At 49.3% G+C, this 22,064-nt stretch overlaps 2 protein-coding genes across 3 annotated transcripts; both read right to left on the bottom strand.

Annotated features, from left to right (window-relative positions):
* Positions 1-4,067: 4,067 nt before the first annotated feature.
* SLC35B1 (solute carrier family 35 member B1) lies at positions 4,068-10,421 on the bottom strand. 2 transcript variants are annotated; one of them, XM_007465081.1, is made up of 9 exons: positions 10,205-10,421; positions 9,422-9,525; positions 8,707-8,837; positions 8,384-8,414; positions 7,635-7,792; positions 6,170-6,296; positions 5,323-5,429; positions 5,002-5,155; positions 4,068-4,312 (listed from the first exon to the last, which is right to left on the bottom strand). In XM_007465081.1, exons 1-9 carry the CDS (start codon positions 10,405-10,407, stop codon positions 4,260-4,262), a joined length of 1,068 nt encoding a protein of 355 aa, XP_007465143.1. In that variant the 5' UTR covers positions 10,408-10,421; the 3' UTR covers positions 4,068-4,259. The 2 variants fall into 2 exon arrangements, with proteins under 2 accessions (XP_007465143.1, XP_007465144.1); XM_007465082.1 differs by having other exon boundaries at positions 4,152-4,312; positions 8,707-8,812; positions 10,205-10,414.
* Positions 10,422-13,502: 3,081 nt separating this feature from the next.
* Positions 13,503-21,774, bottom strand: FAM117A (family with sequence similarity 117 member A). The gene is made up of 6 exons (XM_007465080.1): positions 21,682-21,774; positions 20,316-20,426; positions 19,761-19,895; positions 18,384-18,585; positions 16,852-17,002; positions 13,503-14,053 (listed from the first exon to the last, which is right to left on the bottom strand). Exons 4-6 carry the CDS (start codon positions 18,475-18,477, stop codon positions 13,753-13,755), a joined length of 546 nt encoding a protein of 181 aa, XP_007465142.1. The 5' UTR covers positions 18,478-18,585; positions 19,761-19,895; positions 20,316-20,426; positions 21,682-21,774; the 3' UTR covers positions 13,503-13,752.
* Positions 21,775-22,064: the final 290 nt, after the last annotated feature.

Genomic DNA, 22,064 nt, shown 5'->3' with positions numbered 1-22,064 from the left:
CCAAAAAAAAAAAAAAAAAGAAAAGAAAAGAAATTAGCTTTCACCAGTAGGCAGAAGTTCTTCCAGGATAAATTCTGGGTGCTCTGAGCTGGGTGATGAAAGCCTCGGCCTGAACATCCTGGGAGCAGAACTTGGAGCAGAGGTGCCGGGTCTTGTCTCCCTCCCGCAGCCCTTAGAGGAAAGCCTTCTGGCCTCACAGCCTGCTCTCCTCTTGACCCTGCAGAGGGAAGGCAGAAGGTCAGGCAGATGTTGTTTTAGACTCTCTCAGAATGTTCTAAATGATGTAAAACCTCGTCGCATGCTGCTTCCATCTTTGTCAGCATGCTTAGGCAACATTCAGCTTCAGTAGACTGAATCATGGAATACAAGCCCCAAATTGACCAAGGTGTTTCAAGCCAGCAATCATAGTGATATGCCTACAATGTATTACCATAGGAGGACATTTTATGTTGAACATTTTCTGCAATTAATCAATTTTTCTTATTACCTATATAGTGGTATGATTTCCAACTATCATTTCTTTGGAAGGATTCTTTATTCTGAGGTGGATAGCCTTTCCTAAAATTTTTGGACTTAAAGTGTCCTTTTGTAAGCCATAACGATACTAGATTTTTTCAAGTCCTTATTTGAAAATATAAAAAGCCAGCATACTTATATCAGCCCCCCAAATTATTTGAAAATTCTACTGGATCAGGAAATCCAAACAGCTGGAAACCAGTGCCTTAGGCTTCGCTTGCTGACCTCTGACATGTGCTAAGTGGAGGCTCACTCTGGGCCCTGCCCTGCCACGGAGTCGTGTGACCTTCAGCCGATGCACTTTGGTGGACTTTGGGCTCCCTATTCCGAATATGGGGAGACTTGTTTTTGGCCTAAGCTCTCCCCAGGAGTGTTGTAAGGATAAAATGCCACGAACTAAAAGAGCTTTGGGAAAGAAGGAGCTCAATAAATATGAGATTGCTGTTCCTAAAGACAGCTGGTGTGTTTCCAGTGGGAAGGGCTGAATGATCCCGCAGAGACCCAGGACACTTTCTCTGCCAGGACATCTGGGGAGAGTGACCGGCACCGCTCAGAAAGTGTGCAAACTGTTCCACCGACAAGTGGGACCAGACGGCAGAGGCAATGGGCTTCCTGAGGAGGTTGGCTTCTCCCCCTCCAAGGGCATAAGTCCAAGATGCAACTAGAACTCGGGGAAACTTGGGTTCTAGTTAATCTCTCTGGGACACACCATGGGACCTACTGCAAGTTGCCCCCTTCCCTAACTTGTTTTTCCATTTATAAAAGGTGCAGATGCCTGCTCAGTCCTCTTCACAGGGGTGTTACAGGGCTGTGAGAAAACACATCACCCAATCCTAAAGAACTCACTTTAGAGATTATACAGAGTGAATGTTTAATTCCTGCCCCTTTAAGTCCTTTGAACAACAACATATAATATTTCTTCCTTATAATGATTAATTGCAGAATAGCCTTCCCTATGGTTTTACTCCAAATCACATTTGTGCATCGCTCCCCTTGCCCTAGGCTAAGAGGTGTACAGGAAATGGAAAAACCACTCTACCATGAACCTGAGCACAAACACCTAAGGAAGTAAGCCAGATAGTTTGACCAAAACAGACATTAAGTACAGTACACCCCAAAAGAAAAGCACAGTGCTTGGGGAAATGTGTGTCCTGGTGCCCTCCCTTATACACATAGCTGAGAATGAACTGCAGATGAAAGTCCTTTGATGCTTAGAAACCTGAGACATCAGGCTGCCCAGGGTTAGTAATCAGTACTTCTGTTTGAACTTGCCTGGTATTTCACGTTTATCGGTACCATTATAACCTAGCAGAGTGTTACCAACGCCGAGTCTGACTTGGCACTCTCAGTTCCTGTGATCCTGTAGGTACGCCACCCCGAACGAGCTGGCAGCTCACACAACATTTTAAAATATCTTGCAATTGAGCTGAAATGACGCCTCCCTGTGGAGCCACTCACCTGCTCCTGTGCTCTCACTTGAACTGAGTTGAAGCAGGAGCACAGGGAGAAGCCAGGCAGTTTAAAACCCCATTTCCCACTTGGCGGTAGAGCCAAGGCTGCCTTTCCACTTCCTTTCATCTTTACGTGCTCTCTCCAGCTCAAGCCTCACCTTGCCCAGACACCTTCCTTCGTTGTTAGCTCTGCATTTCTGAGATGCAATGATTTATCTACCCGTCTCCCTATTAGACTGTGAACACCCTAGAGGGTAAGTACTGGTCCTACTCAACTTTGAACTCACAGCATGTTCACAGGACATGTCACACCGAAGGAAGGGTTAGATGAATAGACACAGGACTGAATGAATATACCAGACCTGGGCTCCTGGCTCACCTAGGACAGGCTTGCTCTAGTATCAGGTGAGAGCCATGCTGAGCTGTCAGAAATCCTTCTTGCTCTTGGTGACTGGTATGGGGCACGCCTGAGACCCCTGGTTGGGGATGGCAGGGGGTAGAGGTGGAGGGGACTGGCCGGATAGCTGGGAACATGTCTCTGGTTAAAACAACAGGCCCAGGGGCTTCCCTGGTGGCGCAGTGGTTGAGAGTCTGCCTGCTAATGCAGGGGACACGGGTTTGAGCCCTGGTCTGGGAGGATCCCACATGCCGCGGAGCAACTAGGCCCGTGAGCCACAACTACTGAGCCTGCGCATCTGGAGCCTGTGCTCCACAAGAGAGGCCGCAATAGTGAGAGGCCGGCGCACCGTGATGAAGAGTGGCCCCCACTTGCCACAACTAGAGATAGCCCTTGCTCAGAAATGAAGACCCAAAGCAGCAAAAATAAATAAATTAATTAATAAACTCCTATCCCCAAAATCTTAAAAAAAAAACAACAGGCCCAGGTGAGGACTGCTTATAGGCCCCTGGCCCTGGTAACGTGGTCTCACCACCTAACCAATCCACAGAAGACAGTTTGGAAGAACTATCAGTCCAGTAGGGAAGGAGCTAATTGATGCAACTTTCAGGATGGGAAAGAGAGAAAACAAAGTGGTGGAGAAAAGAAGGAAGTTCAGCCAGTTGTATTCAAAACCTCTCTCAAGGAGGAGCTCAAGATGAGAGGGGGCCTTTGGGGGCAGAGCTGCAGTTAACTCGGGCCCCTAGAGAGTGAGACGAGTGCAAGTGAGGCAGGTCTTGAAAGGCTGGGCGGGGGGTGGGAAGGCAGCCGCGCAGGAAGGAGGCTGGGCTCCCATCTGGAGAGCCAAGGGGCTGGGGCTGCTGAACAGATGGAGTGAAAGTTGCAGCTGGTGGAAATGCACTTTCATGTGTAAAGTTTGGTCCACGGAGGATTTCGACTTCCAACTCTGAAGGCAGCACTGGGCAGGTGGCTCTGCTCCATGCTCCGCCTTCCCCTCCCACTGCCACACAGAAAATTCGACAACGGCGGCTCTATGCCAGGACTCAGCCACCATGCCTTCCACCAGCATCCCTTTCAACAGGCAGGAGCTGGCATGGGGACACCAGGGCACAGCCAGGATGGCAGAGGACTGCAGTGTTTTAGCAGCTGAAGGGGGCAGGGGAATAGGAAGGATTAATCCAGCCTTCCCAGGAGGGGACCAAGAGGACCAAGAACAGACGTGGAGGTGGAGAAAGGGAATCAGACCTTCCAAAGCTGTTCATGACATACACACTGGGTCTCCGCTCTGGACTGCGTTGAGCTTTGGCTGAAGCGGAGGCACTGGGGAAATGTGAACGCACAGCAGACTCTGAGGCTCTGGGCTCATTTTATCTCAACCTTGAGAGAAGTTTCTCAAGGAGAGAATATATCTGTAGTTTTTCAAGAAATATTTGCCCACCAGAGCTTTAAGAGAGAAAGTGATTTTTACATCCTCTGGCTCTGACAGACAGTTACCTGCCCTGATATTTAGACCTTGGCCTGTGGGAACAGAAGCCACAAGCGCAACAGCTCTTGGGGGAACTGGCCACCCAGCCAGGTTAACCACACCCACGAGGGAGCAGCTTGGGCCATGAGCACCAAGCTCTGCCTCTTCCCTCTCTCTTTCTTTCTTTACTTGTGCGAGGCTGTGCTCCTGGCCATCAAAAACAGAAACAGCCACTGTGTCTTGTTAAAATCCAAATGCTTTTTTTAGAGTATGTGATTTTGCTTCCTTAAAAAAAAAATAACAACAGCAACAAAAAATAGCCAGACTGAGACCTAGTCCTTTATCTCTATTGTGTCCATTTTCCCAAAAGATGTCACTGTTCGAGAAAATAACTTAAAATATTCTTGGAGTGGAGGTAGTCTCTCCCTTCTTAGTGGGATGTCTTCTTGGCTCCTTTCCCAAACTTGGCATCGAGACCAAGACCTAAAGAGAGAGAGAACACGGGCTTAACTTTATGGGGAGAAATGAAGCCTACAAATGATTTGGGGGTGGGGGGGTGGGGGTGAGCCTTGGTTCTCCAAAACTGGAGCTTTAAATAAAACTAGTTTTCAAACATTGGTTTTATAAAAGCTCCTCAGAGAAAAGAGATTAGTATCAAATGAAAAAAAATCACCAAGATACTGGTAATTACATGTATATATGAAATACAGCAGGGACTTCCCTGGCAGTCCAGAGGTTAAGACTCCACGCTTCCACTGCAGGGGGCACAGGCTCGATCCCTGCTTGGGGAACTAAGATCCTGCATGCTGCGTGTGGTGCGGCCAAAAAAATAATAATAATACAGCAAGACTGAAAGAAATTTAAGAATCAAACTTCTAAGCTAGGTCTCTAAGCTTACCCACAGCAGCATAAATGAGTAGGGAATAAGTATAATAATTTTACCCTGCTCAGTATCTGGGGAAAGTAGAGTCACTGGAAAGAAATCACTCAAATGAAATGTTCCTTAGGAAAGCTAGAGTAGAGGTAATGCTTCCTTTTCTCTTTTAAAAATTTTCCTCTAAAGTGACCTAATAAATTTCACAAATATACAAGTAAATATTAAGGAAAAACAATAAAGCTCTGTCACTGTCCCTTTGTGTGGTCCAGAGCTGCCCACTCTGGATGGAACTTACCCAAGAACACAAGCACAGTGCCCACCCACTGCATGGGGCTGATGGGGTTGGCAAAGAGGATCACAGAGGCCAAAATGGTGAAGAACTTCCGAGTCGTGGTGATGATGGAGCAGGTCAGGGGACCAAAATACACCACTGTCATGAAGATGAAGCTCTAGAGAAAGACAGGGAAAGACCAGGTCAGGCTGGCTCTTGGCTATCTATCTGCCAAGAGGTCTAAAGTCTGTAACAGGACATCACGGCTAATCTTGCCACCCCTCTTCTTGCAGCCAGGCCAGTCTCTTTTGGGGAAGCCAAGCCATCCTCCATCAAGGCACTCACCTGGCCCAGGGCACTAGTCAGGCCAAAGAGCAGGATGTTATAGATGATGGTAGGGTATCTTTCGGCGAAGCTCAAGAACTCCCAGAGCTCCCCAGTGAACAGGATTCCTAGGAAGAAACGTCAAAAGATGAACGGTGCATCTTGTGTGCCCATATTCACACCCCTGCAGAGGCCTGCTAAAGCACTCTGAAGGAGGGCATGGAAAAACATATGGAGTGAGTTTGTATTGTCCCATCAGGCATCTCCTATGTTTCTGATAAGAGAAACTAACTAAAGACTCTTCTGGGAAATACTTGGAAGTTAATGAGTTACTTCTGCCAAAGTGATTGAAAGCAGCAAACCTCAGATGCTGTGAAGATACTGATCCACACATCCCTAGCTCAAGGCAGCCCCAAGCACTGGTCGATTCCAGCCATCAGTAGCCTCCTCTGTTAACCCTAGTGTGTTGTATGAAAAATACTCCCTGTGTGCACCCAGATTTGAAAAAAGTTAGGAAGCACTGACTTAAAAGCAAATACATCCATGTTTGAACAATGTTCAGTATTCACCACATACCAATGTCTCATCTCCCTCAGAAGAGGGCGAGTTCCCAGGGCACCCCAGCATTTTACTACTGTGCGTCCTCCCATGATACCTGGCACAGGTCTACCCCTGATTGTGCCAGTAACAAGTAGCAAGCAGAGCCAACTGGTGAAGGTTTCTCCAAGGCTTCTCAGGGGCTTGGACATAAAGGCATCTGAGAACCGATGGGCAAAGTTAGCAACTGGCACCAGAGCTAGAGATTATGTGGATGAGGGCAGTCTGCCCTCTGCTGATACGTAGAAAGAATAGCAGAACTGCTCCTTACCAGCTCCCAGCAGCAATGTCGACCAAAGGTTGATGTTCAGCATCATGTGGTTGGAGCCTGTTTGGTAGTGAGCCCGCATGTGGTCCTGGGAAACGCCGGTCAGTCCATCCAGGGTGAGGGACAAGAGCTGGGAAAGAAAGAGTACAGCCTGCAGTGAGAAGGCCACCAGGACCCTCCCTAACGCAGGACACAGAACTCTCACCTTTCTGAGACCCCTCAGAAAAGCCGCTGCCTTAAGACAGAGTCCTCAGAACAAAATGCTGCCATTTGTCCACAGGCAGAGGATGGGAGAGACCACGTGAGCTCCCTCCTCCCCTCAGGCACTCAGAACCACAGGCGATCTGAGCCGCATGGATGTAATGTGATCAGAGCAGGGCAGGAAGCCTACCGCTTCCCAACACAATGCCGTGAAGTCTGGTGTGAAGGGGCCTAGAACGGCTCATGGTGAGCCACGCTCATTCTTCCACTAAAGCTGGAGAGAGGAAATCTAGTCCCAGCACGTTAGCCTCCTGGCTTGCAGTATAGTGCTCCAGAGACTGGATTCTGTGGTCACACTGCCTGGATTAGAATCCGGGGCAATGTAAGCCACTAATTCTGCCAATTAACAGCCACGTGACCATGGGCAAGTGATTTAACTGTTCTTTGCCTCAGTTTCCTCACCTGTAAAATGGAGATAATGCTATCTAAGTTATGAGGTTATTGTTGTAAAAATTAACTAGTTTACATGTAGAACACTTGGAACAGTGCCTAACACCTAGTAAGTAATAGCTACTATAGTATTTTTTAAATTAATTAATTAATTAGTTTATGGCTGCATTGGGTCTTCGTTGCTGTGCACGGGCTTTCTCTAGTTGCGGTGAGCAGGGACTACTCTTTGTTGTGGTAAGCGGGCTTCTCATTGCGGTGGCTTCTCTTGTTGTGGAGCACAGGCTCTAGGCACACGGGCTTCAGTAGTTGTGGCTCACGGACTCTAGAGCGCAGTCTCAGTAGCTTGTGCACGGGCTTAGCTGCTCCGCAGTATGTGGGATCTTCCCAGACTAGGGCTCGAACCCTTGTCTCCTGCATTGGCAGGTGGATCCTCAACCACTGCGCCACCAGGGAAGCCCTATAGTATTATTTTTAACCCTGGCTTCCACGTCCCTTGGAAAGCCACAGTGAGAAGACACACTACCCCTTTCCTCTTTGCTCTCAGGTCTCTAGAACCTCACACCAGCATTTAGACACAGGCCTCAGAGTCATCCCTTCCCCAGAAGGAGAGCTGACCCACAGTGAAATATTTTAGGCTCCCCACCATGGCCTTAGCAGAGCCAAGGGCTTTGCAGCCAGAGACAAAGACCAGAAATGTGGGGCAAGAAACATCACAACCTCCCTCAAAACATATAACTGGCCTTCTGCCTGCACAGGTGGGGATACTCCTTTGTTAAGATTACTGGAAAAGGCTTCCTTCCCCAACAGGACTGCATACCAGGAGCAGCTCTCCATAGCCAACTGTGTGTTCTTCTATCCCGACTACTTTCTTCGGTTTGTACATGAAAAGGGCCACTCCAGCCACAATTAGCAACACACACAGGTACTTGGCCACTGGATACTTCTTCTTCAAAAGGGTCACTCCAAGGAGCATGACTACAGGGAAGAAACAGAGTGGAAAACTCAGGCAGCCATAGGCATTGATGAGCCCAACACTCTCCTTCTAGGAGCCAAAGACTCACGGGAAAAAAGGAATGTCTGAGAAGGAAAGCCGACAGAGGACAAAAGGAGGGTGCAACGCTGGCACCTAGACAGAGACGACTGAGCAACAAGGTTGAGCAAAGAGTATAAGGAAGGGAAGAGGTAGAGAACAAAGGTGAAAGTTCCAGGAAGGAACAGGGCAGGGGAGGGGCAGTAGGGAAGAGTGACAGGTTGAGGAAAAGGAAACTGATGATCAAATGGGATTTAGGGTGTCTAATGACAATGTAAACACATGGGACACCAAAATGATTGACTATGTGAAGCAGGTTAGGTCAGTCTCTGGCTCACAGTGAGGATTACCAGCTAATGAACACCCAACACCACAGGAAGTGATAAAGGATGGGCAGGGGGAAGGGATGGAGGGAACCTGAGAGATAGCTATGGTGAGATGACAAAGCCCAGAGGAATAGAGCTCTAGCACAGGAGGATCAAGCTCACTGCAGGAAGAGTGAGGAAGGAAGATGGTGACCATCTTCTTCTGCTTACCTGGGATGGGCTTGCACGATTTACCAAGGACCTGAAATTAAATTCAGCAAAAATAATTTCTGAGCGTCTCTGATGTGCCAGGGACTGTACTAGGTGCTACGATAAGATGAGTTAAGTGTGGGGCCTGCACCAGAGACTGCAGCCTCAGAAAGCAGCCCTACCACGGCCAGCCCACCACCACTAAACCTCAGATCTATGGTTCTTCACACTCTTAACTTCCCAAACACACTCTCTTTTTATTTAAGTCACAGGCCAGAGGGAAGAATCTTTCATCCTTTTCAAGCAACTTCTGAGCCAACCCTCATTCCACCCTAAGGTTTCACCTGAGTTGGGTAGTTGACAAACTGTAGTGCTGAGTTGCTGGAGACCATGGCACCCAGATAGGAGACAGAACAGGCAAAATAGAGCCAGCTCCGAGTACGATCCACCCTGGCAGTGTCAAAAAACTGGATCACTGGGAGAAGACAAAAGAAACATATAAGAGAAAGGTGGTGGGCCTAGGATGGACCACTGAGCAAAAGTCGAAGCCACGTGAAAGGAATTTGCCTGTCAAATAAGATGAGAAGCACAAACTATTTCTGTCCTCTCAGACTGGGAAATCTCTGAAGATTCTCCAACTCTCCAATCCCACCTAACCCTAACACAAGACCTCATGGAGGGCAGGGGTGGGGGTGGGGTGTCCATTCAGTTCAAGGGCCTAGTTAGCCCTGCTGCTAGCCCCCAGGGAACAAAGAGAGAATGCTCAAAACATGCTTGAAGCTGACACATAAAGGAAAATCAAAAGGACAAAGGAAAAAGCTTTAAGTATTCTCATGGGGATCTGGAACACAGAAGACCCATTCCCTGCACATTTCTGACTGACAAGTTGATTTAATCTAAGGAAATGGGGTTTCACCCTTTTCCAAAGCCACTAGTTTTCTCAATCGAACGGAGAGGCTGTTGCAAGCACTAAAGGGGCTGAGGGTGCTGAGAGTTAGACCTAATGCCTAGGATACAAAGGGGAGGGGACACACAACAGATTACTATCTAAGTACTCACAGATCTTGGCAAACACAGCATTGATCACGCATTGGATGAAGACCAAAGTTAAGGCAAACGTGAACGTCTCCTGCTTGGCTCCCTCCCCATACTTTCCTCTTGTTCTAAGAATGAAATGCATGAGAAAGAGGGGAGGAATTAGTATACTTCCCTCAGTGCCAGCTACTAATCCAGAGCCACTGAACCCTTTGAAATTTTCTTGCCTCTCTAGACAAGAGAGTTTGGTAAGGATCACCGGGCTCACTGACATCAGGAGCTGATTTTATGGGATCTAAACACTAGACATTCCAGGCTGCTGATCCCGTAGCCGAAGGAAAAAGAATATCCGTACAGGATGGAGCTAGAGGAAACGTGAAAAATTAGTTGGTGAAACGAGGTATCCCGGGCAGAAGAAGGGATTTGGGCTATAGCAGCAGGGCCGAGGGCAAAGGAATCCGTTACCTGCAAGCATCTGGGAGTTCCCAAAAGGGGCCGGCACAGGTCATGGAAACCTAAGCCTGTAAAACCTAGCTCCTTAGAACCAACAGGAAAAAAGAGCAACCAAGGGAAGAAAAATAACCAGCTCCCGCTAATCCAGAGACCAACTTTCGCGTTTTGGAAACCTAGGGAGGTTTCAGCGGCAAAGGCGGTCAGGATGCCGGGAGGGCGGGGCGGCATGGGGGTGCAAAAGGGAACACTGGGGCCAGGGGCGGGAGGACCGCGAACCTGACCACAGGCTGGGGAGACAAGGCGGACTGGTTAGGGGGGCGGAGGTCTGCGTTCCGACCCGGGGGATCCGCTCACATCTTTTCCTGCAGGATCCCATAGTAGAAATAGCAGACAAAGACGCCGAGGAAGCAGAGCGGCAGGCGCAGCCGGTCGGGCACCAGGGAGTTGCTAGCGGCCATGAGACGCCCGGACGACCCGACCGGAGACCCGCTCACAGCCTGCAGCGGCGGCGGCGACAAGTCCAGCCGGACATCGCCGACCGGCGACAGGGGCCTCATAGGAGCTGCATGTGACCGCCGCTGAGTAGGGCCTCAGCAGTCACCGCCAGAACTGCCAGCTCAGGACCGCCGAGGGGAAACTCTTCAGAACCCTGAACCCGCTTCCAAGGAAAGGACACCCACCCTGGGGCCTTGATCTCGTCCCTAGTGGCCAGGGGAGCCCGCCGTCCCGAGGGTGACGCCTTACCCTCGACACTTTCCGACCAGGCAACTCCGAGGACAACTGAGACCCGGAGCTCGACGGGATGGCCTAGGAGATAGGTGGACGTGGAATGATGACGTATAAAGATGTGGAGGTGACCAATTGGCTGCGCTGTGCAAAGGCAGACAGGTGGGCGGGAAGGAGGAGTGAGCCGGCCCGGCAAATCCGAAAGTCTTTTTCCCGGTCGGCTGTCAGGCTTCTGCTGGGTCCTAACGCCCGGAAATCTCAATGCAGCCTTAGCGCCCCCTAGCGGCTACCCAGCGTCCCTGACTCTAACCCCTCTACAAGAAGAGCGTTGCTCAAGGCCTGGCTTTTGGGGAGCCGTCCTCCTCCTAGGGCACATCACTAGGCTCCCAAGGGCGGCAGAGCTTTTGTTTCAGCTGTCACTTAAAGGCAGGGTAACCTACGCATGTCACCTAAATTCCGAGCTACAGTTTTCCTAGTCTATATTATTACTAATAATAGTCACCTTGTCGCCTCTTGACTATTCTGAGGATCAAATGAGCTGAGGCTGGTGAAACGGTTTTATAAACTGTAAAGTGTGCTGTGCAAGTTTAAGGTATTTATTAGTCATTACTCTTTCTCAACTCTAATCTTATTTCCTCACGTCCTCAAGGTGGAAATGGAAGCTTTGCGAAGTGGATTTTCTTCAGGATCTTACAACTCACCAACAAGGCAGCAAACCCTCCTACATTGATGAGCTCCTTGTTGGAGCCCCTCCCTCATCCCAGTGTTGGACCTCCACCTGCTGACACCAAGAACTAGGGCCGGACTGACCCCAAGGCTTGCCACTACCAGCCTCAAGCCCCACCGTAATCACTGGACTCTGGGTTGCTCTTTGGGTAGAGGCTTCTTCTGCTCCCCTTCTAGCAGCCTGCTCCTTTGGCACAGCCTCACGCAAAGGAAGGAAACTCGGGGCAGCACCACACCCATCCCTCCGGGCCTGACTCACTAAGACTTTGGGGGTAGGCCAAACATCTTTCAGGGGAGGGGTAAGAAGTAGAAGACAGGGTCTGTCTGCAACCCCCTGTGTCCTTTATATAAGTCGGGGAGGGGGACCCCCACACATTTGCTCTCTTGCCCAGTGGTTTACTTTACTGTATTAGCCGACGATTCCAGGGCAGGGAGCTGGGGTTCCAGTCCCAGCTCTGCCTCTTTACCAGCTGGGACTTCAAACAATTCACTTGACCTCTGAGTCAAGTTTCCTCATCAGAAATTAATGGAAATATAATAACAAGCGGTAGAGTACTGTGGTTAGAAGCGCAGGCATTGGATTCAAAAGATCTGGTTCCCAGTCCTAGCTTCCCCGCTTTGTACCTGTGTTTTGGGGGCAAGGTTTATCAATTTTTTTTTGTCCTTCCCTCATTAGTACAGTGGGATTTATCACATCAGATGGTTTGTGATATTTCAATGACATTTTATGTAAAGCATTTTACAGTGTATCTGATGCTTACCTAGCCAATACATGGTAGTTGGGATAGCCTGGCTTAAGAGTTTGTTTTGAGGTTTTATGAGATAGATAGATATAATTGTAGTTATTATGACTGCCCTTGGGGTAGTCAACTTTTAACCCATACAGTGGGGATAATGTGTCTTTTGTGAAAATGCCTTGTAAATTGCAAAGCACTATCAGAATGTTCGGATGGTTATTCTCATTTTCCCCAAAAGCCTAAGAGCTCTTACGGGGGGTGGGGGGCACTATAAGGCTGAGGGACAGTTTCTTCTACCCTCTGTGTTGTGGGTTCTCACTGATGTGAAAAGAATACTCACAAGGAGCTAAAGCTCCCCTAAAACTGTGCCCAGAGATGCAATCTGAATGCCATTCCCTCATCTTGTTTTCCTTGCTGATGCAAGGAGCACCCACAATGTCAAACTGTCTCCCCTTGGTTACCCTTATGTCCCTGCTAAAATCCACTCTCCCTTAGGGTGTTTTTCCAGACAAGAAAGGATGACTTCCCCACTGACTCCTTCACCCCACCTCCACCACACTCTTCATTCTGGACAGACTCTCCCTGGCCCCACCGTTTCTATGTCCAAGTAGAGAATGCAAGCCTGCTGTCCTGAGGACACAGACTCTAGATCCATCCCCCCAACATTATGTGTTAAGTAAAGGCTCCTCTTAAAGACAAGGATGAAGTGATTAATATGATACCCTCAATCTCCATCCCGCTCCCTCCACCAAAAAATATTTAACAGAACCTCAAGCTGCTGGGAATACTTATTTATTTGGTCTATTAACACCAAGATCTGCAACAAACAAACAAAAAAACACAACTTCTAAACACAGGATAATAAAACTTGAACATTAACATTCTTCTTCGATTTTGTGTAAGCTCTGCAGTATGGAAAATATACAAACTTCAAACAGCTGCAAAAATAGTGTCTTTGGGAGAAAATAGAGTTTCTACATCGATACAAGAAAAATAGGCATTTTTCTAATCCAACCCAGTCCTGGGGCAGGTGGAGGGTGGAGAGTCACCACTTGCCACCCGGAGGAATGCCAGCTCTCCCTCTCCCCTACTACCCACCTGGGGCTGGGCAGGCTGGGCTGCTGCTTAAGACAATCTTAGGGTGAAAGCGAGATGAAAATGCCACTTAGGAAAACACTTCGTTCCCCCTCTGCCAGCAGCTGGACTGGTCAAGTGTTATGGCCCTTTCGGGCTGCTTTGGTCAGCTCCTCCAATGAGAGGGAGGTAGGGGGATGGGACTGAGAGAATCGGGTATCTATTTGGGTCTCCTCGTCTGTGTCTGGGGAGGAGAGGTAAGGAAATCTGTGGTGTCCCCTCTCCTCTAATCATGGCCAGCTTGCTCCATGATAAGACAAGGGCCCCATACACAGTCCTTCGGACTCACACCCAGGGGTGGGGGACCCAAGACCTTCTGGGTGAGTTTTCCACCAAGTGAGAGAGGCGACAAGAACACGGGTGTGACTTGTGAGCTGCCCAGCTGCTAGTGGAGAAGGCAGGTCCCCTCACATTCGAAGGGCAGGGGTCCATCGGAAAGAGGACCCAGGGCTTTGACACAATAAATGAAAGTGCTCAAAGGCCAGGAGGGAAGGGCTCCTTCATCCCCCGTCTCAGGGGAGCTCGGGAGGGGCCTGCCACCAAGGCACTGGTCTCCATGGTGAAGTGGGGGTGGGGCCCTCAGACCACCAGGGAGCTCTGGAAAAGCACGGGCTCTTCTGACGGTGGGGGGCGCTGCCAAGGCTCGAATGGCAGCGAGGAGGCCTTGGGGGCCTCTGGATCCTTCCGAGGCGGTGGCCTGGGGCTGGCCGGGGGAAGGGGGGACCCCGGGCTTGAGGGGCAGTTACGGAAGATGAAGCCCATGCTGGGGAAGAGGGGCTTCATCAAGTTGACGGGGCAGAAAGCCGAGCCGGTTGGGTTGAAATGGACTTTGTTCTTGTCAGGACAGGAAGTCAGGAAGGCCAGGTCAGGACCTGGGGACCTGGAGGATGGAGAGAGAAACACAGACATACATGTGTGCATGTACACAAACAGCCAGTGAGAAGGGACGAGAGGTGTCACAGCATCAGGGGAGCAAGGGAGCTAGGTCTCTGTTCAAACATGTTGGTAACTTGACCAAAAAAAACGACAGGCTACTGACCAACAACCAGTGCTCAGTAGGCCCCTCAGCTCTCCATGTTTTAGAAATATGGCTAAACAACAGGAAATCTACTTTAGCTAAAAACAGGAGGGATTAAAGCTAGACGGAAAGGAGAACTTCCTGACAGTGTGATTCTAGAAGAGGAGACCGAGAGATCTTTTAATTTGAGAGATTTCATCACTGAACAGTGTTTTAGGGGCAGACCACTTGCCTGAAAGCAGAGATCCAAGCAGAGTGACTTAGACTTTTTATAGCCTAAAGCAGGGTTTCTCATCCTCAGCACTACTGGCATTTGGGGCTGGATAATGCTTGGTTGTGGGGACTATCGTGTGCATCATAGGATGTTTAACAGCATCCCTGGGCCACCATACGCCAGTAGCATCCCACCCCAAATTGTGACAACCATTGCCAGATGTCCCCTGGGGGGAAAAGTATCCCCCATTGACATCTACTGACCTCAAGAATCTAATTCTTGAGCAGATTTGAAAGGTGTGATTTTCAAAACCCTTGCTGGGAGGAAAGGACAGCAGCTAGACCTTATCAGGAGATCTAGGTTCTAATTCACCATGTGCTCCTGGCCTAACCTGCCTCACCTCTAACATGGAAAGAATCCCTACCCTTCTGATCATGTAGGGGAAGTGAAAGGATTACAAGAGGTCAGGTCAGAGAGCTCTAGAGTAAGGAATCCTTATGATAAAAAAGGAAGAAGAATGTCTGGCCATGCTTCAAGGGTGAAGAGCCCTGAGAAGCTGCTGGTTATGAGGATTCCGGGCAAGAAGACAAAAGTGTGGGAAGACAGTCAAGCTCTGCACCAATGCTTCCCATGGCCTAACTTTTTCTTGAAGTGTAATGTATACATACAGAAGAATGCACTTAGTGTACAGCTTGACGAATTGATTACTATTTTAATTGTACAATTCTAATCATTCCAAACCCAGGAAGAAGAGCGAGGCACGCAGAGGAGGGCGGATGTTGGCCCAGCGTGAGCGATGGGAGGAGAGGTAGAGGGAAGCGAAGGCCCGTGTGCAGGGTGTGTTTGGAAGCCTGGGGCCCCAGAGGGCTCCGCAGCAGCAAGGTGCCCCCTGACTGAGAAGGGCTTAAAAGAATCCCACTTTAGGAAGAGGTGGGGGATGGGCAGGAGAGGGAATGCTCTCAGTGTGTGCATGCATGCACGAGGAGGGTGACCCAGGGGAGACCAAGTAACACTTGAAGGACGTGAGGGCAACCAGCGTGACCCTGAATGGCTTGATTCCCTCCCTGGGAATCTTACACGATGGGCAGCCAGGAAGAGGAAAATGTGGCAGAGGAACCACTAAACATAAGAACTTCCCAGTAGGAAAGTTCATACAATGAAGAGACACCAATGAGCTGAGAATTTCTATCCCCGGATATCTAAGAAAGTAACTGATGGATCACAACCTCTCTCAAAGGGTTAACATAGGGGCAGGAAGCTGGATGAGATGACTTTAAACCTCTTCTGGCCTTATGAGCCTACAAAAGAATAAAGACAAGCAACAGCCTAATTGCCACAAGCAATTCCAGGTTGTAATTACTCAACTATACTGTGGACTGGGGGAGGATACAAGAGCCCAGAGTCTGCTTAAGCTACGAGATCTGGCCTCTTCCCCCCACACGACCCCAGAGGATCGAGGGCTCTTGGAGAGATGCCAGGCAACAGTGATGATGGGAGCAAACCCTCAGTGCCCCTGGTTTTCTCCATAATTCCCACTCTGGGTTATATATGTACCTCCTGCTACTACCATGGGTTGTCCTTTCCCTTATCTGAGATACAGATGGAGCCATCAAGGTCCCACACCTGTCCTAGCTAATCTCCACTCACACACCATAACTAAACTTCCTCACTGCCATCGAATCCACAGCTTCCAATGTGAGTCGGCCCCGATGAATATTACAGTGGCAGTGGGAATATGATGAACTCTCTTCTTAGCTCCTCCTAAGCGGGACCGTGGGACATTTGGAAAGTTTTGGCTCTTGATTCTCTCTGCTAACGGGAGGGAACTGTACTAAAGAAATCAACTTAAGAATGACTTCTGAATTGTCCAGTCTGGTTTGGGAATATTCCATAGTCCTTACTTGCAAGGACTGGAAATTTCTGTCTGAGAGTTCATGACACTTGAACCACTGCAACTGCAGGATGAAGATTTGACTCAGAAGCAATCAGAAAGCTTTTTAGGCTCCCCCTGCCACACCGGTGGGCATGAGGCGCTTCTAAGCTCTGCCTGAAGAGAATTACTAGTATGTTCTCTCTCTGATTATGGTCTAGCAAATTCTCACACCTTCCTCGGGGATGGAAAAAAATAGAAGAAACAAAGGATTTAGGTTTCAGATCTCTTTCCTTTCCAGCTCCTGCTGCGCTTGTGGCTGGCATGTGGGCAGACAGCAGGTTTCTATGGAGATCATGATAAGCAAAGACTTAGGTGCTCAGAGGAGGTAATGTCAACAAGTTTGGTCATGGAAAGACTGCAATACTGATCATCTACAGCTGACAATGTCTCCAGGACAAGAGGGAGTCAGACTAAAGAGAGGAGGCCTATCAGGTGGGATGCCACAGGGCTCAGCCCACATCCCTGTCCCTCCCTCGCACATCCTGACCCCCACCGACAGGCTGAGGTACTCACGTGGCCTCTTCAAACACCCGTACTCTCTCACAGCCTTCCGGGGGTTCCCGTTTGAAGACGTAGCTGTGATTGGGCCGAGGGGAGGCGGCAAAGGCAAGGACTGGAGATGGGCTGCCCTCTTCAAGGAAGGCTGGGTGGCCTGGAGGGGAAGCTGCAAACAGAGTAAGGCTGAGTCCCATGGTGCTAAAGGAAGGTCTCCGCTTTCCCGGACTCAGACCTTGGTGTAAATGGGCAGGACTGGGAGATATGGTACGGTGGGTGGCAGTGGTTATGTTAATCCAGGTTGTTTGTCTACACTCTACCTTAAAACATCTTTGAGGAAGCCTTACAAGAATACAAACCTTGTATATGTGTAGCTGATTCACTTTGCTGTACAGCAGAAACTAACACATTGTAAAGCAATTATACTCCAATAAAAAAAATTACCATAAAAAGAGGCCCAATAAAATAATGATGATAAATAAAATAAATTTTAAAAAAAAGAGAAAATAAAACTAGAATTGTAAGGGGAAAAAAAAATACAGACCTTGTTATACAGGATAAAAAATTACAGTTGAACTGAGGGAAAAGTTGGGTCTGATACCAATTCCATATTCCCCGGAGGTAGACTGTGACTGGAACTCCAAGTCTCAGACTTGAAAGAATCCTAACATCTCTATCTCTGCCTTCTTCCAAGACTGCACCGCCCTGCCTGCCAACATACCACAGCTTCTTCCTTTCCATGATCGTGAATATCTATCCCTTCTTCCAGGAAGAGCTCTTGTACTGACTCAGACAAGCAATCTTTACTCAACCCGACTCGTGGGATAAGATTCCTCTCACTTTCCGCACAGCAAATGTACTTTGCCGAGGTTGCAAATATTGACTTTATCTGTATTTATCTCACATTTATTCTTTATTTTCTATGCTCTGTTTACCTCGGTATTGTTATATCATGCCTTTGACCAGCCTACCTCATGGGGTTGCTGTGAGGATCAAGTTAGGTGGTGCAGGCAACAGTGCTTTAGAATGTCAGGATCATTATGACGGGGAGGAGGGACTCTTATCTTGTCCTCTCAGTGACGCAGCCACGGCAGAATAGAAAGTAGAGATTTGGAGTCAGAAAGCTTGGGTTTCTATTTGGGTCAAACTGTGTGCCTCTGGGCAAAAGACCACATTCTTTTATTTACAGCGTTCACACCCACCTTGAGATGTATTGCTGGTAATGGGTCCAGTGGACACCTGAACGGGCTCATGGGCTCTCCACAACGGCATGCTGAACCTCAGCCAAAAAATGGGGATGGGAGGGATTGCTTCTTTGGATTACAGTGAGGATTAAATAAAATTGTAAGTGCAGAAACTTCATATAAATTATAAATTAGAATCTATATCAAGGACCACTATAACGTATGGAATATAGATGACTCCCAAAGATATTCTAGTTGGTTAGTAAGTAAAAAATGCGTGGCCAGAAATTGATGAGAGTTGGAAAAGGGCATGGAGATGACCCCATACCCCACGTGGGCCCCGCAGCCTGGGCCTCCCCAGCTCACCTTTGTCACTGGGGATGGACGTCAGCTCCTCGGCTGCACCCTGGTGTTCCTCACGGCTAGTCTGGCCAGAAGGCTGGGGGGATGCCAGGGGCATGGAGGGAGAGCTGGCAAGGTTTCCAGGCTCCAGGAGGAGGAGGGGATGATCACAGCTGCCGCTCTGGGGGGGAGCTGGGGCACGGTGCCCGTCAGGGATTTCAAGGATCTGCCGAGGAAGAGTGGGGGTCAGGCCTGTCTCTGCAGGCTGGCAGGGCTGCGATAACCCTTAGGGTCATCCCCTTGCCATTGTCCTTGTCCTTGACTCACAACACACAGTGACAGGACACCATTTCCTCATGTCACTGACTTTCCCAACAGCCCCCAATCTAAGAGACACCTCCTCCTGCTTCTCCTAGAGTGCTTCATTCTTTCCCCTCATAGATAGAACTTTATGACTACATATTTATTTTATGGTTTCATCAAGGTATTGCCCCCACAAGGCTGTAAGCCTCACGAGGGCAGGGGCCTCCTGTGTGTCAGGCTCAGGGAACACAAAGGTGAATAACACATGGGGGCACAAGAGGGGGCAAACCACCAGGACACTGTAACAGCTATAGGCCGCTGCAGGACAAATGTGCAGATTACTTCCATGTATTAAATACACCCCCCTCATTTTTTTTAACATTCAATGGTACTTGTGTCCACAGATCACCAGTCTGTGTGCACATGTAAAATCCTACATATATGCACATTAAAAATCAACCAGCAAGTAAATCATAAACTGAAGAGTGTGCCCATTAGAATTATATTAATATTGCCCAACTGGCATTCCCCAATTGTCCTGTGTCAGTATAAAAATGTGCCTGAGACTGCAGAAAAGGGAGCAAATAATTCTGCCTGGGAGTGGAGCGGGGGAGAAGGCTGCACAAAGGCAACTGGGCATGAAGGATGAACGCATGTCACCAGGTAGAGATGGAGGGAAGGGAAGCATAACTCTAGCACTGGGGCCACTTGAACTGAGGCACAGCTAGGGTGACGCTGACAGTGACAGTGATGAGTATGCCAGGAACACTGAGCTGGCGCTTTGGCTGAAGAGTGATACCTAGTGCCTTCCTCCCAGCCAGGTGCCTTCCTCCCTGCTGACCCCTGGCTCCTTCTCTTTCCATTCAATGCCCCAACGTCTTCCCCAACTTCACCCACCCGGCTCTGCTGTTCTTGTGGTCAAGTCCATCTGAGTCTAATAAACTCAAGTTGTGTTCCTCCCATGGGGTGGTTTGGGCATGTTTCTCTGTTGACATGTGCACAGCCTGTGAGCCCCCAGACAGCACGAGTCCCAACTCCCTGTGTCCAGACTCAGCAAGACGCTGCCTATCTGTGCATCCGGGTGCGGCCCCCACTCACCCGCAGCAGCTCCTCCTCACCCTGCTCTTTCACAAACACCTCCTCCAGCTCTTGGTTGAGCCCTTCCAGGCTCCGGTGCAGGCAGGGGCTCAGTCGCAGGACAGCAGACCCTGAGGGGAAGCTGGGAGGGGATGCCTGAGGAGGAGTTAAATGAAGCCATCACTGAACCCCACCAAGCCCCGTGCAGTTATCAGTTCTGACCAGGGGGTAACAGTCATGCCTACACAGCAGAACCAAGTGAGTAAAGGAGAATTCAGGGACAGTTACCAATTGCAATAGGTCCATTCAGTGGGGTTTTCTCCAGAAGGCAGACCTTTGAGGGGTCCAGAGTGTACTTTTAGAGTCTGCATCATGGCCTCAATTGTGCGGGGGGTGGGGATGGAGGACAGAGACATGCAGCACAGCGAGAAACCCTTTCCAAAGTTGCACCAAAACTTCACCTGGCACCCACGTGGCCACAGGCCCTGCAGTGCAGGACGGCTCACAGGACCCGCCCACCCCACGGGGCCCGCCACAGAGGATGACAGAGGGGTGAAGGCTGGGGAAGAGACGTACCCTCAGTGCTCCCCGCACAGCATGGTCCCCTTGGAGGGGGGAGCCCCGCTCCTTCTCTTTCCCACTGCGGCTAAGCTTTGTCCTCTGCAGCTGTTGCTTCAACTTGGTAATCTGGAGGCAGGGAGAGGGGGAGAGGACAGGCAGGTGAAGCAAAGCAAAAGTGCACTGGGTCCTCCCTCCCAGGCGTGGCTCTTGCCAGAAGCCCATGAAAATATGTAAAAGGAAGATGGAAGTTAATCTTCCATCTCAAAATACCTCAGTGCTGTTCAAAACTGTGATGATAGGCTCATCAGGCAAGCTGGACACCACAGTAACCAGATTATTGGATTTTTTGAATTACCATGTATTCCACAGATGGCTCACGTTCCGAAAAATTAAAAATATACAACACTGAAACCATTTTTGTCTTTCACAGATTCCAAAGGCATGGAATATTACTCTATTAATAGAAATGGAAAATGATGTTTTTGAATTCACTCCTCAAAATACATTCACAGCTATCTCAAAGGCCCTGGGACCAAGAAGGATGGAAGGATTTCCCCTCATTTTAAAGTAGACTGCACTGAGCAAGGAACAGCCTCTCCAGAAGGAATATCAGCTTCTGTCCCAACTTCACATCCTGTAACAATTATGGAGTATCATCAACAATTTTAAATATTGTCCCAGTCACATTTGTAATTCTGGACCTACTGGTCCTTAGTGTAAATACTCTGATAATTACAAATTGTAAATACTTTGTATTTCCCACTAGCCTTAAATACTTCATATTCTCTCTCTGTTCTTACAACCAAGAGGGCAGAAGCTACTGCCCTGTAAAGGGTGACCCCTGGTGAGTTGGCCCTCCTGGGGGCTCCCCACAGCATGCCAGGCGGAGCTGGGTTGGGAGCCCTGGAATCCAGTCTATGGCTTTCTCTTCTCACCCTCAACCCCTGTGGCCCTCATGAGAGGGAGGGAGGGCCAGGAAGAAGTGTTTGAGGACACATCATTATTTATCTCTTCTTTTAAAAATAAGGCTGGATGAGTAGCTAAGTAGTAAATGAGGTTGGGGGCTTCCAACTCCCAGAAACTCACTCTCTTTCTCCAGTCTCTGGACCCAACCTCAAAGTGAAGTGAGAACAATGGCCACCCCCACCCTGAGCTAGGTTGCTGGAGCGCCAAGCCCCTGCCTGCAGGAGGGTCTGGGCTCATGAAGCCAGGCAACCAGGAGGCTGGGAGGCAGCTACGAAGGCGCCATCTCATTAGGAAAAGGCTACATTGAGGCAGGTGAGACTGGAAATGTGGGTCCACTTTGGAGCGGATGTGTCCATGGTGCTGGGGGTAGACGAGAGGCAGCTTCCCGGGCCAGGGAGTCAAAGGGGGCAGTTACCTCTTTTCGGTGATCTGTGCTGCCCCAGGACGCTGAGCGCTTGTGTGTACACGAGCTGGCCCGCTCACCTTCAAGCTCTTGCCAGGACAGGGGGGTCTGCAGGGAAAGAAACCCAGTGACACAGAGCAGCTTCTCAGGCTGGCTCTGGGGAGACAGACACACCATTTCCCAGACAGAGGTGCTGGCTCTTTGAAGTCTTCTCTCATCTGCTCATCAACCTCCTGGACACTGCCAGCCCCTTTTATTCTTTCAGGCTTCTCCACCTGCACTGCCTCTTTCCCAGTCCACATCCTCCAGGAAACCTTCCCTGATGAGCCAATAAGGCCAACCTGCTCTTTACTCTCTTATGACTTTTACACATGGATTATAGCCCCAACTACTCC

This window comes from Lipotes vexillifer, unplaced genomic scaffold, assembly GCF_000442215.2.
Source record: "Lipotes vexillifer unplaced genomic scaffold, Lipotes_vexillifer_v1.1 scaffold591, whole genome shotgun sequence".
Taxonomy (NCBI): Eukaryota; Metazoa; Chordata; class Mammalia; order Artiodactyla; family Lipotidae; genus Lipotes; species Lipotes vexillifer.
This window is presented reverse-complemented; position numbering and strand designations above follow the sequence as displayed.

What these genes read in the sequence shown, in the direction of transcription:
- SLC35B1 (XM_007465081.1), bottom strand. Translation starts at nt 10,407, where the DNA reads ATGAGGCCCCTGTCGCCGGTCGGCGATGTCCGGCTGGACTTGTCGCCG. An exon ending in TTGTCAACTACCCAACTCAG is followed by an intron (nt 8,415 to 8,706) that starts GTGAAACCTTAG and finishes ATTTAATTTCAG; the next exon opens with GTCCTTGGTAAATCGTGCAA. An exon ending in TGACTAGTGCCCTGGGCCAG is followed by an intron (nt 5,156 to 5,322) that starts GTGAGTGCCTTG and finishes GTCTTTCTCTAG; the next exon opens with AGCTTCATCTTCATGACAGT.
- FAM117A (XM_007465080.1), bottom strand. Translation starts at nt 18,477, where the DNA reads ATGCCCCTGGCATCCCCCCAGCCTTCTGGCCAGACTAGCCGTGAGGAA. An exon ending in GTCCATCCCCAGTGACAAAG is followed by an intron (nt 17,003 to 18,383) that starts GTGAGCTGGGGA and finishes CTCTGTTTGCAG; the next exon opens with CTTCCCCTCCAGGCCACCCA. An exon ending in CGGGTGTTTGAAGAGGCCAC is followed by an intron (nt 14,054 to 16,851) that starts GTGAGTACCTCA and finishes TCCATCCTCCAG; the next exon opens with GTCCCCAGGTCCTGACCTGG.